Source organism: Scylla paramamosain, chromosome 1 (assembly GCF_035594125.1).
Source record: "Scylla paramamosain isolate STU-SP2022 chromosome 1, ASM3559412v1, whole genome shotgun sequence".
NCBI classification, from domain to species: Eukaryota; Metazoa; Arthropoda; class Malacostraca; order Decapoda; family Portunidae; genus Scylla; species Scylla paramamosain.
This window is the reverse complement of record NC_087151.1, coordinates 3,490,324-3,507,257: the sequence shown is the minus strand read 5'-3', so window position 1 is coordinate 3,507,257 and position 16,934 is coordinate 3,490,324. Positions and strand designations below refer to the sequence as shown.

The 16,934-nt window shown below is 37.2% G+C and overlaps 1 protein-coding gene across 13 annotated transcripts; it reads right to left on the bottom strand.

Moving 5' to 3' along the window:
• Positions 1–2,337: 2,337 nt before the first annotated feature.
• LOC135114779 (eukaryotic translation initiation factor 4 gamma 2-like) lies at positions 2,338–15,601 on the bottom strand. Of its 13 annotated transcripts, none has more exons than XM_064030976.1 (19): positions 15,465–15,601; positions 13,180–13,290; positions 12,866–12,974; positions 12,480–12,590; positions 12,101–12,241; positions 11,639–11,827; positions 10,899–11,009; positions 10,345–10,506; positions 9,954–10,073; positions 9,480–9,647; positions 8,760–8,850; positions 8,290–8,609; positions 7,493–7,661; positions 7,169–7,260; positions 6,775–6,996; positions 5,940–6,191; positions 5,102–5,288; positions 4,547–4,668; positions 2,338–3,021 (listed from the first exon to the last, which is right to left on the bottom strand). In XM_064030976.1, the coding sequence occupies exons 5-19, from the start codon at positions 12,200–12,202 to the stop codon at positions 2,953–2,955; spliced, it is 2,376 nt and encodes a 791-aa protein (XP_063887046.1). In that variant the 5' UTR covers positions 12,203–12,241; positions 12,480–12,590; positions 12,866–12,974; positions 13,180–13,290; positions 15,465–15,601; the 3' UTR covers positions 2,338–2,952. The 13 variants fall into 13 exon arrangements, with proteins under 13 accessions (XP_063887046.1, XP_063887387.1, XP_063887555.1 ...); XM_064031317.1 differs by having other exon boundaries at positions 12,866–12,950; XM_064031485.1 differs by having other exon boundaries at positions 8,760–8,838; positions 15,465–15,594.
• Positions 15,602–16,934: the final 1,333 nt, after the last annotated feature.

The following is a 16,934-nucleotide window of genomic DNA, read 5'->3' as shown; positions in this document are numbered from 1 at the left end:
AAAAACAGTGATTGATTCTAATAGGATCATTTCATAGGATGCTAAGATTTACTATAGCAAGAAGTATTTACAGTAATTTAGAAAGTATACTTGATTTCATGTTAATATTCCTCTGTTGTCACCAATGTTAGCCATAAGAAAAGTGGGTTTGAATCTACTTGCCCCTTAAACACGGCGCGATTCGATGTAGTCTAAATCAAGGATGAGAGGCTATATACACTGTCTCTCATCCTTGGTGTGAACCTTCCGAGTCTGAAAATCAGACGTTGCTTGGTCGCCACTCGCCATCCTGGCGATTGTTAGACGTACGGTCGGACAGACCCCAATATTACCTTATACACAATCCGATCTGGTCGAATTCGACAGTTCGTCCGCCAGTCTCAAAGCCAGATTGAACGTTTATGGGAGCTCTGTAAGAACTTGAGCTCAGTAAAGTAACTCCTTAGGGCTTAGACACTCAAGCGGTCACTCTGAAAACTGTTTGAAGTAGCCTAGGTGTGGAGATATTGAGACCAAACGTTGTACGTGCTCTGTAAGCTCAGGTCAACAACCTTCCATATATATATATATATGTATATATATATATATATATATATATATATATATATATATATATATATATATTATATATATATATTATATATATATATATATATAAATATATATATATATATATATATATATATATATATATATATATATATATATATATATGATTCCTCTATCCAGATCAACGAGTTAGCCAGCACTCCTCCATCAGAAGAAAAGTTATCAAAATAAGTTACAGCCAGCACCCGTTTTCCAAAAGAAAAGTTACAGGCCACATTCTTCCATCACAAGAAATGTTAAGCCCACAATCCTCCACTAGAAGACAAGTTGCCAGTCTGCACTCTAAAAAAATAAAATGAATAAATAAAATAAATAAATAACTGGCCGCATTCTTATGTCAAAAAGTTAGTCTGCACTTTTACTCCTCTGTTAAAAGATAAGGTAAAGTCTACACTACAAGGGTATAAGTTACAAGTAAGACCCAACCAATATTTGCAACAACATTCAACAAGATATTTTTGCTAGCCCTCATATGGGCCACATGCCTATTCAACCTCAGCTAATATTGACAGCAGCCTGTTTCCTTATATAATACAAGACACAAAACATGGTGGTGGGCCACTGCAAAATTTGAGTTTTTTTGTTTTGCTGTAAGCTGAGGATATAAGTTTAACTTCCTCTTGATACCTTGCAACGCATTATCAGACATTTATAGGTTGCCCACCACCATGTTTGTGTTGAGGCATATCCTCACATCCCTCATTGCTAAATTTCAACACATCCATGCCTTTTTATTAGCAATAGTTGTACAGCTCAGTTTTTTCTATTTGTTTCACCATTCTAGAGAAACTAACACTCCAACTATGTAATCACAGCCTGTATATTTTCCAGGCATGGCACATCACCTTCGTAGAACACTCTGATGATATCTAAAGCAGATATGATGAAGCAAGATGCAGTGTTGCAGTATTTCAAAATGGGTGTTGAAGGATGTATGCAAGCACTGAGTACAAGAACTGGTAGCAGTATTCACAAATGTTATGCCCACAATATGCACTTACAAATCTATAATACAGCTTTGGTTGCACATGAAAGGGAATAAAAGAATAAAAAGTAGGAAATTTGAACTAAGTTCTCAATATAGTGCATCCAAAGCAGTTCATAAGCAAGAAATACCAAGAAATGCATTCAAAATTCTCATACTTCAGCAACTTTTAACACACTTCTTGGCACCTATATGTCAAATTAACCTTGAAACAATTACCATTTTCCATGTGAGTATTTATATGTTACAGTTATTACATATAGATCAGAAATCTTTAGGTAAAACAGAACTCTGGATAAGGGAAACTAATACTTTAATGTAAATTTACAATATGTATAAAAATCAAAGGAATCTAAAGATTTTTGGTTTTGTTATGTTTATTGGTCGGTGCGACAAACGTGCTACAGCCGCAGGCAATGGCAGCAGAGATGTGAAAAAGAATTTCTGAACTCCAAGGCTACTAATATGGAATGATAAACTGGCTATGTCCCTTTTAGTGACACTTTATGCAATACGGGGATTTGTTGTGAAGAATGGGATCAATATCCCAACTAGACAGGCTTAAAAAATCCTACGTAGGATTGGTTTTGAAGGACTTGTTAGATAAAACCCTTGTCATGCACACATTCCCAAAAAAATAGAAAAAAAAAAAAAAAAAAAAAAAAAAAAAAAAAAAAAAAGTTACCAGGAAATTAAAACTTTGAAGTTACCCATCTAAAAATGGTCTATCATAAAGGTTTAAAAAAGTTATATGATGTGGTGACTAATATATTACGAATAACATTAAGTGATATAGCTGAAGAAGCAGTTAAACTTGGACTATAAGATTATGTAGCAAACTCATACAACACTAAGGCATCATTTCAGTTTTTTGGCATTTTCCTCTTTTTTTTTTTTTTTGTTGAAGTCTTTTCTGAATTACTTTCATCGATAGATATGACATGTATTCAGAACACTTTGGTGTTAGCCAAGACTCTCTAAGATCAGCCTTCAGAGGCTTAAGCTCAGTGTTTTCCACAGTTTTTGCTTCAATTCCATCTTCATGTGACCTAATCGATAGTAACCTCTTACCACAGCACTGCTTATAGCCTTGTTCCCAGGAGTTCTGGCTGTCTCTGCCTCAAAAGGCATGCATATAACAGCAACAGTATAGAATACAAGACTAAATACCCAAGAAGCTTTAGAAACAGGACAGTCTCCTTAGAGCAAGGACTTAGAATCATTAAGTTCATTTCTTTTGCTGGTGTAACTCTTATCGTGGCGCAACAGACGTAAGTCCTTTCCTCCCTTGGCTGCACAATCATTTACATTCACCAAAACTTAGTTCGTCTGTCATGAATACTTCTCCTTGGCATTTATCATTGAGCATCCTCCTCTTCCTCATCATCCTCTTCAGTCTCTTGCAGCCAAGTAAGCCACTGATTAACCTGCGGATTGAAGAAAATTAAGTCATGATGCAAAAGTTTGACTGTCTAAGAAACTTCTATTTGCACTCTTCAAGGATTGTTCATTGTGGTGCTACTCTATATAAAAAATTCGTAAACATTTTTGTTTGTTGCTAAAACTATGCAAGACATTTGTAACATTACCTATAGGACACCTTACTATGAGAGAGAGAGAGAGAGAGAGAGAGAGAGAGAGAGAGAGAGAGAGAGAGAGAGAGACGAGAGAGAGAGAGAGAGAGAGAGAGAGAGAGAGAGAGAGAGAGAGAGAGAGAGAGAGAGAGAGAGAGAGAGAGAGAGAGAGAGAGAGAAGGTTGATCTTTTAGGATTTTTCAGATGTCATTCAAAATACAACTTGTGCTCAAGTTTAATACCAAGCTATAAGAAGACAAGTATTCAAGAAAAGAAAGCATGGGAAGTGTGAATAGAGCATGTGAAGTAAGGAGGAGTAATTGTTGATTGCACAAATGAGACAAATGGAGAGCAACTGTGAATGCATGAAGAAAGGCCAAGACAGGAGATTCTCCAGAGTCCAGTACATTCAATTTGATTATGATGCAACAGGATTAAACCAGCTGATATCAGGCTGTTTCCACTAGAGGTCTCATGATAGATGTGTGACAGTTTCATATGCATGCAAATATCTCATAATAGTTGTCTACCTTTAAAAGGAATATCAGCTTGATATAGACACAGACCTCTACTTTTATAATTCAAATCTAAATTCATGTACATAGCATCTGCAACCATCACATAATTCATTACTTCTTTTGATCACTCCCTGTTAGAAACTACATTCACATGACAGAAAACGTACACACTGTTAGCCAGACAGGTGCTTGGGCTCAAACTCAGGTGTGGAGTCTTTCAGAGATACTTTTGGCTGGTAACAAAATAATATTCTCTTAAAAAAGCTCTAATAATAATGAAGGTGATTTATTGCAAGTTGCAATAAAAACTGTCCTCCCTTTCTAGATGTTTAAACAGATGTTCCACCAAAAAATGGTTAATAACAAAATAACCCAACATCAACCATACAGTGGTATCACTAGTCACATCAAATGGCTCAAACTGAGGATGCTTTAGTTTGACCCCTCTATAATGGGGCCACCAATTACCATCCACAACAGACTGATGAGATGACCTTTGTATTAACCATCACACAAACAGTACCTAAGCATATGTAAACAATTATCACCTCCAATCCCATTCATTATTTTAAAAACTTCATTGTCTACCCTGAACGTCTATCTGATGCTGTTATGAGTGTCATGATAACTCACAGTAAACAGTACAATATACTTATGAGCAGACAGACAAGACGCATGTCTCCAAGAGGGCTCATACAAATGAGATGAAGTGGTCCTACAGTTGGGGCAATGCAAAACAAAAAGATGCTTGAAATTTGTGTTTCTTGTTCTTGAACTGTTAAAATACTAGGACTGGTATCAACTTGGAAGTGCTATTGCATACAGTACATGTGTAACATGCCATGTTTAAGTGCTTTTACCTGGAAGAGTGCCTTTCCTTTGCCGGGATAGTCCTGGCTCAGGTCTTCCTTCCAAGTCAAGAATGCGTCTTCTTCTATGATCTCTAAATCATACAGATTCACAAACCATCTCAATAACATCCCTGCAAAAATAAATAAAGATAAATAAAAAAATAAAGGCAATAAAAATTTAATTACTGATGGAAAAATGCAGCCATTGTATAACATTAGTGACTCACATAGATGCCCCATTCCTAAAAATACTCCATCCTTCCAATCTAATCATCTTGTGCACAAGTACTACTGTTCCACAGATAAACACACAAATGTGTGCAATAAATAAATAAAGATGTGTGTATATATATATATATATATATATATTATATATATATATATATATATATATATATATATATATATATATATATATATATATATATATATATATATATATTATATATAATGTAAAGTAAATCTTTACTATTTAAAACTTTTATGATCTTACAAAAATAATCACTTAAAATCACACTAAAGTGTCAGTCTAAAAAATGTTCCTAATCAGTTTTCAAGACTTGCCTTTGGGGAAGTTGTGAGTGTATGTGAACACTTGTAGAGCATATACAGCTGTAACCTGAAGCTGCAGATGATCATGCAGGAAAGCCTGAAGAACAGGTTTGAACTTTGCCAAAAGTTCTTGTTCTTGTTCTGTAACAAGTTTCTCTGGAATCACAGTTGGATCACATCCAGAGGCCAAAGTGGTTTCCTGGAAAAGAAAGGCTATGTAATTCTGAATCCACTTCACACAAAATAACAGAACTCTGAACTAGAAATTGCCATGCATTCTCTACTAAACCTTTAAGGGGCAATGAAATGGGCTATTTTCAATAACTCAATGTTTCCTAATATATTCCACTTATCTTTCATGTTTTGGCATCAATAGCATTTCACATGTCCTATATTGACTAAATTATCTAGAAGTGGGTCCTTTATAATGCCAAGCATGCTGCCCCAACAAAATAGACAAGTTGAGGTTGAGACACTGCAATCTGGCAGAAGGGAGCCCCTCCTCCCTTTACCATATTGGTCACTATCTGAACTAACCATGAACTATAGTCTCCATAATTATTCATAATTTAGTTTCCTATTTGTATAAACCATTCATAAATTTTGTCAATGTCTTTGTAATGTTCAACAATCTACCCTAGAACTTAGTGAAGCAAACAAGAAAGGAATATTTGGATAAGGTGAAGATCCTTTGGGTGTGGCCACCTCCTTCCAGGATGCCCCTAAATGGAGTGAGGCATCTGACAGACAAATAGATATACCTGACTTCTTATTTCATATAAATGTCCTCTGGTTCTTTCATTCTTTACTGGAAGGTACTCTCCTCTACTCATCTTGTTATCAAGCATACCTGTGTTATGTATTTCACCAATACTGTCATCAAAGCATTAATAAACCCTGGAGCAGTATGGTGTTCCACATCCAGTGTGTCCTTGATGTACTTGTAGAGTGTGTGGGGTGTTGGGTCTGAAACAAGGGCTCGCCACAAATCAGACTGGATCCTCAAAAGTGGGAAAAGGAAGGACAAGTCACGGTCCTCCAGAAGATCTGCCAGCTTTTCCTTTGTCCGATCCGATTCCGGCAGAAGATTGAGAAGATTCACCTATGGATAAAAAATAAATAAATAAATAAATAAAATAAAATAAAATAAAATAAAATAAAATAAATGAATAAATAAATAAATATAAATAATAATAATAATAATAATAATAATAATAATAATAAATAAATAAATAAAAATAAACAAATAAATTACAATAAATAATCAAATAAATTACAAATTATCATGGATATCTATTCTTTTTAAATGTCTAGCTGCAAAGAAAAATTACTACATAATGCCAATCATTCTATTAGGTAGCCTATCAAACAGAATTCCCTAATTATCTCCTTTGTGAGAATATCATAATTGTATAAAAATGTACAGGTTCTATTAACAGATGAAAATATTCACATTTTCAACTCAACATCCTGTCAAGAATACTATGAATGCAAACAGAAGGGCTGTACAGAGAGAGAGAGAGAGAGAGAGAGAGAGAGAGAGAGAGAGAGAGAGAGAGAGAGAGAGAGAGAGAGAGAGAGAGAGAGAGAGAGAGAGAGAGAGAGAGAGAGAGAGAGAGAGAGAGAGACTTGTGCCAGAGCACTGACCTGAAACAAACTCATGTAGTAATCTTACATAACTTTACCTTGCTATCATTAAAGATCTGAGTCAATTTCATCTTTCCATGAAGTTTGTGCAGGGTCTGAAGAGTGAGCAAGAAGAGAGGGAAATGTTGTCCCCCTTCCAGTGGTTCTGCTACATCAGCCAAGGCTAGAGTGCCTGACCCAACCAAGTAACCCAAGATTCCAGCCATGTGGGATTTGACCCGAGGAACATCTGTCACCAGGTCATCGAGCCTACCAAGAACCTGCAAAAGTAGCTTGTTAATAACAGTAATCAAAATCTGATGCACTTTAACTATTATGCAGCAAAAACCTGCAACAGACAGATGGAATTCACTCACTAGCAACTTGAAATCCAATGCACTTTAAACCAACAACAGTATAGCAAAAACCCCAAACAGATAAGATTTCACTAACCAGTTTCACACCATCAAAAAGACGATCCACATTAATGAGGCCCTCTGAACGGAGCCTCTCAATCAACTGAGCCCCAAGTTCTCGGTTGCTCTCTGCAATAAGTGGAATAATTTAAATTACAAGAAAACCTTGAATCCAAATGAAGTCCAATCATTAATCAATAAAGTGATGTAAAACAGTTCATTTACATTTATGCCAGCCTAATGGCTAATGGCCAGGTTTTGGACAAAAGAAAAATTTAAAACAGATCAACTTAATATCCTGTACTTATTTTAATAGACTATTTTTGTACTAACAAAAACGAATGACACTATGTGTACTTACCCTCCAAAGTCAATAAATAATTGATAGTGGCATGGACAGTTTCAGCAGTGAAGCGTTCAGGCACCTTCAAACATCTATAATTTTCTACAGCTTCATCCAAATTTTGTTCCTTCAGAAACTCTTCATAGACATTCTTCACTCGACGAAGCCACTCTTCACGGCTTGGGCCCTGTTGAAGGAATGAAATATGTTACAACTACAAGAGAGAGAGAGAGAGAGAGAGAGAGAGAGAGAGAGAGAGAGAGAGAGAGAGAGAGAGAGAGAGAGAGAGAGAGAGAGAGAGAGAGAGAGAGAGAGAGAGAGAGAGAGAGAGAGAGAGAGAGAGGGGGGGGGGGGGAGACAGGCTTTAAATTTTTTGCCCCCAAAATTTTCCTACTGCCATCCATGTGGCTGCATCTTTGGTGAAACAACAAAACATCAAAACTCATGAGTAGAGCAAAGGAAGACATGCATAGTTGACAGGCGATAAATAATAAAATGAAGGTATTAGTGGAGTGGGCATGGTACTGTGTGGCAGCAGAGTAGGCCAAACCTATTTCATTATAGACTTTGTGATAGACAGGGAAGGGCTGGTTTGTGATAACATTTGTCTCGATGAAAGATACTGTAAAATTCTGCAGCAGAGTAGAGGCTAAGCTTCATGAAGGAGCGAAAGTCAGATTTCCCTCTTTGTATTTTCCTACATGGCAAATGCCACTAGAACAAATTTCCTTAAATTATGCCTGAATCCAGGAAAGTGTTCAGAACACACTGCATAAAATATATGCTATTACAGAAATAATAATAGTTGTACTAACCCTATCTTTCTTCTTGTCACGTGCTTTATCAGTTGATGCTTGCTTGATGAGTATAGGTGGATCTTTGTGGAGGTGGGGTGGGTTGGGCTTCTGGTTTGGTGCCTGGGCTTGAGGAGCCAGTGGCAAGTTTGAGTGATGGTGGTCATTACTTTGCTGAGTCCCCAAGGCACTCTGGGGAAGTATCCCAGGTGTCTTGGGTTTGAGCATCATGCTGGAGGGGGCAGGACGAAGGGACACCTCCCCATCGGAACTGCCTGAACCGCTGGTATTGGACACACTTAAAATCTTCTTGAATCGAGGAGGCAGATCTTTTGTAGCTACTGAGGAAAACAGGAAAATAAATTAATCAGATAAAAAATGTACAATGAATGTGTGAATGTAAATATATCTGTGTATATGAGTTTGTTCATACAGCACATGCATATACCTGTATATATTATGCAAATACTATCAAAACACTCAAAACTTACTGTTGTTATAATTCTGTTGCTGGTTATACTGATTGTTCTGTTGCTGTCTACTGAAGTTCTGGTTGTTGAAGTGTTTATTCTGAGGAAAGTACTATAAATTAAGGAATCAATCATGTGATGTCAAAAAAAAAAACTTAGCAAAGTGGTGGAAATATAATTTGCATAGAGCTTAGGGATTTTCATGAGATTGTCAACCAGAGCTGGCCACTTTCATAAAATAGAAATTTTACAAGTACACAAAAATGATTTTGTATGAAGAATATGGAGAATACACACACATGTATACACAATTTAATGCCACAGAATTTCCAGTGTAAAATGATGTGCTAAGTCAGATCTGAATAAACATTATATAATAGCAACAGATGAACTACAAGACTATTTCAATTCTCTTAATGAATGTACCTTCCTCAAAGGTTTCTTTAGCACAACAAAGATCATGAAGATTGCAACTTAGTGGTTGTGGAAAGTGATGTCTAAGAGCTTATATATTTGTCTTTGCAGTGCCCAGCTTTGTTGACAAAACGTCTAACTAATGAATGTCCAAAGGGATAAAAAAAAATTTCCTCAAAACTCGAGAAGCTTGGGATATGAAACCCCAGTCAGTTGGCAACTACTTGGATAAATTTTCATTAATGCATAACTGTAACATCAGTTTTAACTTGAATTCAAGAGAGAGAAAGAGAGAGAGAGAGAGAGAGAGAGAGAATCAATACTTACTCCTTGTTGCTGTCGTGGCCTGTATCCACCTCCTCCACTCACATTTGAGCCATATCCATTCGAGTCATATCCATACTTGTCAGGCTGTGAAGAAATGACTCCTGGACCTGTTCCTAGTGTCACTGCTCCCATAAACACATCCTCCATGCCTGTGCGATTCCCTCCCGGCTGGAACCAAATTTAATACATCAATTTGGATGCTTTACCTCAGATTTAAGACAATTTCACTTTTCATATAAATAAGATGACTAATCCTCAAATGTTGAGATCAAGTTATGATTAAGGTAGTGGAGCAGTAAAAGGACTGAGCAAGTAATACCATCACATGGTGAGTGAAGGACCATTCTTGACAAATGCCAAACCAAACAGCTATGTAAATTTAGCTTATCAAGTTCTTTTTGCCTTCTTCAGGTACCTCAACCAAAGTCTTTCTTGGTCTACCCATCTTTTTCAATCACCCCCCCAAACCCTTACCGGTGGGAAAAAGGATGAGACACCAGCTAAAGGAGACATGGGACCAGAGGACCGCGGAGGTCCATGTGATGAGGGTGGTGGGATGTAAACACCAAGGTCGTGCGCTGCTTCCTCCCGCACCTGCAAATTAAATAGCAAGTATTTAACAACTTTATCTAAGTTTAAGGGTTACCATGTAGATAATACACTATATGTTATTAGAAGCTTGCTAGGCTCAAAACCAAGAGGTGCAAGACTTATAACACAAAAAATAATATACCCTTAAGTTTCTTTACTATCACTGTACCTCAGCAAGGGCAAGTACACTATGAAACACTTTTGAAAAAAAAATGAAATAAATATTACAAAATTAGCAATCATTCAAGCAGCACTAAACTAGCTTCTTACATACCTGACGAATGGTACGAGGACCATCCACCTGGGCTACCTTGCGTGGCACCCAGTTAGCAGCACGCAAATCCAGCACATCCTGCAGCATGAAGCGGATCCTTGCTAGGAGTTCCACACTGCTGCTCAGCTGGTACATGCGTTCAAAGTACTGGTCCATTAAGGGCTGGAGAGAGAAACATAAATCACTATTCTTTTCTCAAAACTTTTGGAGAGAGAGAGAGAGAGAGAGAGAGAGAGAGAGAGAGAGAGAGAGAGAGAGAGAGAGAGAGAGAGAGAGAGAGAGAGAGAGAGAGAGAGAGAGAGAGAGAGAGATTCAAACAGGTATTATCTATAGTGTATTCAAAGTATTATTTAAGTGTTGCTTTATTGGCATTAAGTTGGATACATTGTGCATCATCAACCCATAACACTGTGTAGAACAATTATTTGGGTTCCATACTACGACAAAAGTATGTCAAACACCAGACAGCTTGCTCTTTAAAAAAGAAAGGCTTAGAACAATGATGTCTTAGAAAATGAGAAAGTTATTTTCAAATATTATCTTGCTTATATTACCTTAGCCTTGGGCTTGTCCAGCACCTTCCCACATGTCTTCATTATCTGGCACAGACACTCCAAATCCTCAGCCAAGTCAACCACTGGTCTACGCCTACGTTTCTCCAACAGCTGCAAATATACAATATTAAGTTGCATTGCGCTACATTTTGTACCCTAATATTAATGTATTGATTGTAAAATGCGAACTATTCAGAAATTTAATTCTATTGCATCTTGTTACTTTACTGAAATTTAATTCTATTGCATCTTGTAGCAATGGCATTTTGGGAAGCCACTTTAAATGGAAAATGGCAGTTAGTAAAGCATATTCTTAAAAATAATAAATGAAAAATACTAAATAAACAATAATAAATAAAAATAATAATGAAAATATAAAACTGAGATCATCTGGCCATGCTGAGAGGATGAAGAAAGAAGTTTGTAAAGAATGTGCATGTGAATAAAACTGAAGGTTCTAATACTTAAAGATTACTCAGACGGTGGAGAGAGAGGGTAAAGGGGTACACATGTAAAAGCAAAGTTAACTGTGAATAATTCGAGTGAGCAGGAAAAGTTTGGATCCAAAGCAGCAGAGGCTCAACTGCCAAGATCCTTTTCTTAGCATACAGAATAAAACAAAAAAGACTGACTCACTCCATGTCCCTTTCTTAGCAAACAGAATAAAGTTAAAAAAGCTTGAATCTCACTCCAAGGTTTCTACTGTCTGTAAGCAAATGGAAGACAAGGAATCAGATTACCTGTTGGATGCAACGATGAAGAATGGACTCATGAATGATCTCCAACTTGCCCAGTTCACCAATGAAACGAAGGTTGCCGACCATTTTGCGCTTTGCTGCTGCTCGTTCTTCATATTGTTCAGGTGTAAGAGTTGCCCCATCTGCCCCATCCCATGCCTCAGAGGCACGGCGTCGGCGCTCAAACTCATCCTATTATACATAAAAAAAAAATCATGGGAGGTGAGGGAAGATTGATAAATAATATATACACATTTGTTCATCAACCCTAAACTTCCAAATTCCATTTCTAAGTCCTAAATTCCTCTGTAAATCCACCAGAAAATTTAATTTACCAATGTAAAATGAAACCAGACAAAAGGAAGATTAAAACCTCATTTGATAAAATAGCAGTTTAATCTTGCCAAAACTCTGGCATTCCATTACCTCACACTTCACCATTATATTCATTGTTAAAACACTAACCTGACACTTGCTCAACAGTAAGCGGTTATAAGTACAAGGTCCGTCGGGTGGATCAAAGTTTGGAGCCTCTTCTGACAGCCGTTTGCACAGCTGTGCATACATAGAACAATATTTCGGTTCATCAAGGGCCTTCTCAAAGATCTGATAGAAATAAAAACATACACATGTATCAAAATATATCTTAGCTAAATTAATCATTAAGTACCTAATCAGTTATAAAATGTACAACATTTGAAAATATTCAGGTAATTTTAATGATTTGGAGGAGATAATATGAAGATTGAAAAATTAAAGATTGTTGCTTTTGTACTAATTTCCAAATTTTTCCAAGAACAATGTGGTTCTGTATCTAGAATTATCACCAATTTCTGAAACTTACCAACAAAATGACACCTTTGAGAACTGTGGTGGAATCAAGGCCTATATTTAGGATGTCATTGCTTAGCTTATTGAACTTCTCAGGAGTGAGTTTGTTGAGAACTCCTCGAACCTGCAAAATATACACAATGGTAACTATGCAGTACACAGCAACACACACACACACACACACGCTTACCAGTGGTTATCTAATATATGGGAAAGAAAATAATCCAAGGCCTGTCATGAAATCACTTTTTATTCACTGAAAATTTCAGAACTCATGATTATACAATAGCTGATTAAAAGATTCCTTAAAAGTTCTTCATACAAATCTCTTACTTCTTACTTGGGATACAAATAATATGAATTTGCCTCAACTAGAAAGTGAATTCATGAAGGTCTTACCTTTCGGAAAGTGAGGTCATATTTGTTGTCTGGGGTAAGTGCATCTCGTCTCAAGCTAGAAGGAGGGATCCATCGCCTTTTGCTGCTGGATAGGGAACGCAAGTCGTCCCTGTATATAACAATGCACACACATGTACAAAAACCTTTTACATAAGCTAAATAACTTCACAATGCAAGTGATAACCTTAATGTCTCTATAACTGCTATTATAATGTAGTCAAGCAAATGACCCTATCAATACACTAACATATCTATCACAACTTATGTCAAGTGTATCTTTAAATAAAAAAACAAACTTCAAAATCCAGGTTTACCTTCCTCCCACGGAGCGAGAAGCACCCCCCTGGCTCCTCTGCCCGTCCGTTGTTGCTTGTTGGTAACCCACCCTGATAAAAAATGGTGCTCTTCAGGTAAAATGTGAGCCCCTGAAAAAGAAAGAAAGGCATGTTCATCTAATCCATGGAGGTGGAGAGAAACCTATCTTCAAACTGAAGACTGGATATAACTTTCAAAATAGGAAAACAATGGATTAACTGAAAGATGCAATGGAATATGATGAATGTGTATGGTGAAGTTCATGGTATTTCTCTCGGGGTCAATCCTCACTAGTTTTCCCAAAAAATCTATCCAACTCCAATCCATATATATCACATGCACGGCACATTGCTGGTTCATTTCAAAGTGGGATCGTTCCCCCTCTCCTGGTCACCACCTTTCACCAATTCTCCTACACTGCATGACAGACGTATTTGTGGATGATTGGTGGGCGCCTCTCAGCCTGGGCTGAATAAATCAAGGGTCCTAGAGTTGGGGGTTAGAAACCAGCAACACACTTTGAGGCAAGCACACACTGTACTCTGCATCCATTCTCTCTTCACAAAATAAATAATCAAGTGTCAAGATGTGACTCCTCCACCCCCATATCCCCATCCTGTTGGAGGCAGGATGGGAGGAGGACGTAACATACCAGTACATAAAAGGGAGCCATTGGTGGGGCCTGATACATATTCAACATTACACAAGATTAGCAATAGACTAAGGAAGACACTGATATGAGGTTATCAGTGAGCTCTTTTCTTTCACTATGGCAAACACTGTTGGGAAGGACACACTTCTATAAAGGGTTCTTATCCCAGCCATTAAGGGGGCACAGTCCTTCACTAGGCAGGTTTACTGTTATTTCTAGTCATCCAGTTCTTGTGCAATCAAAGTGGGAAGCTGAAAAAAAAAAGTTTCACCTTGCTTGATGAAACAAAGAAAGGGAGAGGTCATGTTGGTCCAAGACAAAATAGGTCACATCAAACATAAAACAGGTATATAATAAATGAGGATGTAAATGGGTGTACTTTAAGAAGAAATAGCCCTATATTGTCTATCCACACCTCAACATTGAATTTTTTTTTTCTCTCTCTCTCTCCACCATTCTGACAATGGCCATACAAAGATTGGTCACCACAGCTACTTTTGTGGAGGCAATGATAACTTTAATCGGATAACCTAACAACCTAACTCATTGTATAAAAATAAATAAATAGATAAAATAAATAAAACTAAATGTTGAAGGCTATGACCCCAATCTTATTTTTGTAGTATTTTCATCATTACTACGCACCTCTTATCCTCCCAGAGAATTTTCGATTTCCGTCCGTCCTCACCCAATCTGGGATTCCGGCCGAGTCCCTAATAATGTTAATGCGGAGAAGGCAGCACGGTAAATTATATACACTACACAAACTAACCGAATCCAAACGAAATATCTAGATCGTATATTAAAAACCCCTATGATTGCTTGAGAGACGGAAAAAAGGGGGGGGGGGAAGTTTCACGTAACACCTCACTTTGTTAGCGAATAACTATCAAAAAACAAACCGGAGCATTTTCTTTATTGTTTAAATGTCCGAGGAATGTCCTACATATATACGTTGCTTCAAATGAATCCTGCCACTGCCTTACCGGTACACCATCATTCCGCCCACTTACAACACACAGAGCCATATAAATAAGGCCACTAAAACAACAGGGATTGACTTTTAACACTAGTCGCTTTGTCTAGTGGGGAAAATTAGTGCATAAAAATGGCTGCCATCTTATTTGGGCACCTGTTACTTATAACGATTAAAAACCAATAATAAGACAAAAAATAATGAAGCACAGGCACGGAAAAGACACACACAGCCCAATTAATCCATTACCAAGGCACCAGAAGGTCAAATTCTGTCATGACGCAGACATCGCACCACCGCCCTACCTCTCGCCAACACCATCACCTCAACTGCGCCCTGGGAAGCTACTGAGCTCCACCCTAGCATGCTACTTATGCAGACACTTCAAATCCCAACATAGGAGAAGTAAGGAGAAAGAGGTACCGGGAGCAGAAAACCCAAATAATTAAGTTCCTGCCGAACACCTGCCAGCTCGAGGCGAGGACGACGCACCTTCAACAAAGATCAATATCACTAATAATTACCGTCTGTAGGCCACACTAAGGCACTTGTTGGTTCCTACACCCAACACAGCACTCACCCGGCTCTTCAGTACGCGGCCTAAGTGTTAATTGTAGCCAGGGCAGCGGGAAATGTGAGGTTGACGGCACACTCACCGAAAGTAGGGTAAGGCTGGAACACGCTCGGCTCAAGACCACTACCCGAACATCCTCTTCTGAAACACCCACCCTGTGCCCGCTTCTCTTCCACGCAAGCCTACTTAGGTCGTTAAAACATATAAAAATTATTGATATAACTTTTCGTCTGTATTAAATGTGTTATTTTGAGTATAATTTGTCGTATTTATGTGGATTCTTTCGTGCTTTGCGTATTATTGGAACTTCCTGAAGGATGACGTCATGGTGAGGATCTGTCATGGCCGTTTCTCGGTAACTCTCTACACTCCGAGGAAATTAATCGATGAATAAACGTGAAAACCACTCTTCCTTACTTCTTATAATGAAGTATTTTTTCTGAATATTGTTTATACCACCAACCTGATATTTTCTATCGTCAAAATTAATGAATCAGGCAGTCCTTAAATCAGATAGTTTTTTTTTTTTTTTCTATCTCATGACGAACAGTTTGGCACATTCTCGAATATCTATGAAATAGAGTTACGAGCTCTACTTATACCAAATGTACTAAGCAAGCCTATTGAAGCACAGATAACGGACTTTCATGTAATGGGAGTTATAGAAATGGCCCTCATAAGTCATTTCCTGTACAGTGGGAGGAGGCGGGTGGGGGACAGGGAGTGGGCCTGACCGAGGTCGCCCCGTATCCAAGACTTCCGGTATGTTACCACGCACGCAACACCTTCACTTAGGGCACCATGGTTTGCAGTTTTACCTTTTTGTTAAGTTTTCATTTGCACGCAATTATAGAACACATTCCTCTGATGAATTCTGCGAATGACCGCCAAATGGGATTTCTCATATACCCCTTGACAATGTAATTATTACCAGTAATTTATCTGTCCTCATTAGCAGTGTATATTATATGAATATAATAGATAAGTAAGTAGGACGAAAGAAAAAAAAATGAACGTATACAAGTGCTGCTTGTTAAAAAAAAAAAAAGTAAATATTAAGAAAAAAAAGAGATTCTCTGCGTAGGTCTCGCGCCTAATAAATAAATAAATAAATAAATAAATAAATAAATAAATAAATAAATAAATATATATATATATATATATATATATATATATATATATATATATATATATATATATATATATATATATATATATATATATATATATATATATATATATATATATATATATATATATATATATATATATATATATATATATATATATATATAAAGATACATACATAATTCGCATTTCACACATATGCAGTTTCAGATGATGAACGAAATACCAGGGATAATTAACAGACGTCAGAGAGGTAAGTAGCATGAGCTCATCTCTCATAAGACGTCATTAGAAATTTGAGGTTCCAAGATGAAAACAGATGCTGTCTGTGATTTCATGGCCAAGACATGATCATAAATGAAGGACATACGGGCTATACGGGGTGGCATGAGAAGGGGAAGAAATAGTATTCTGAAGCAAGGAA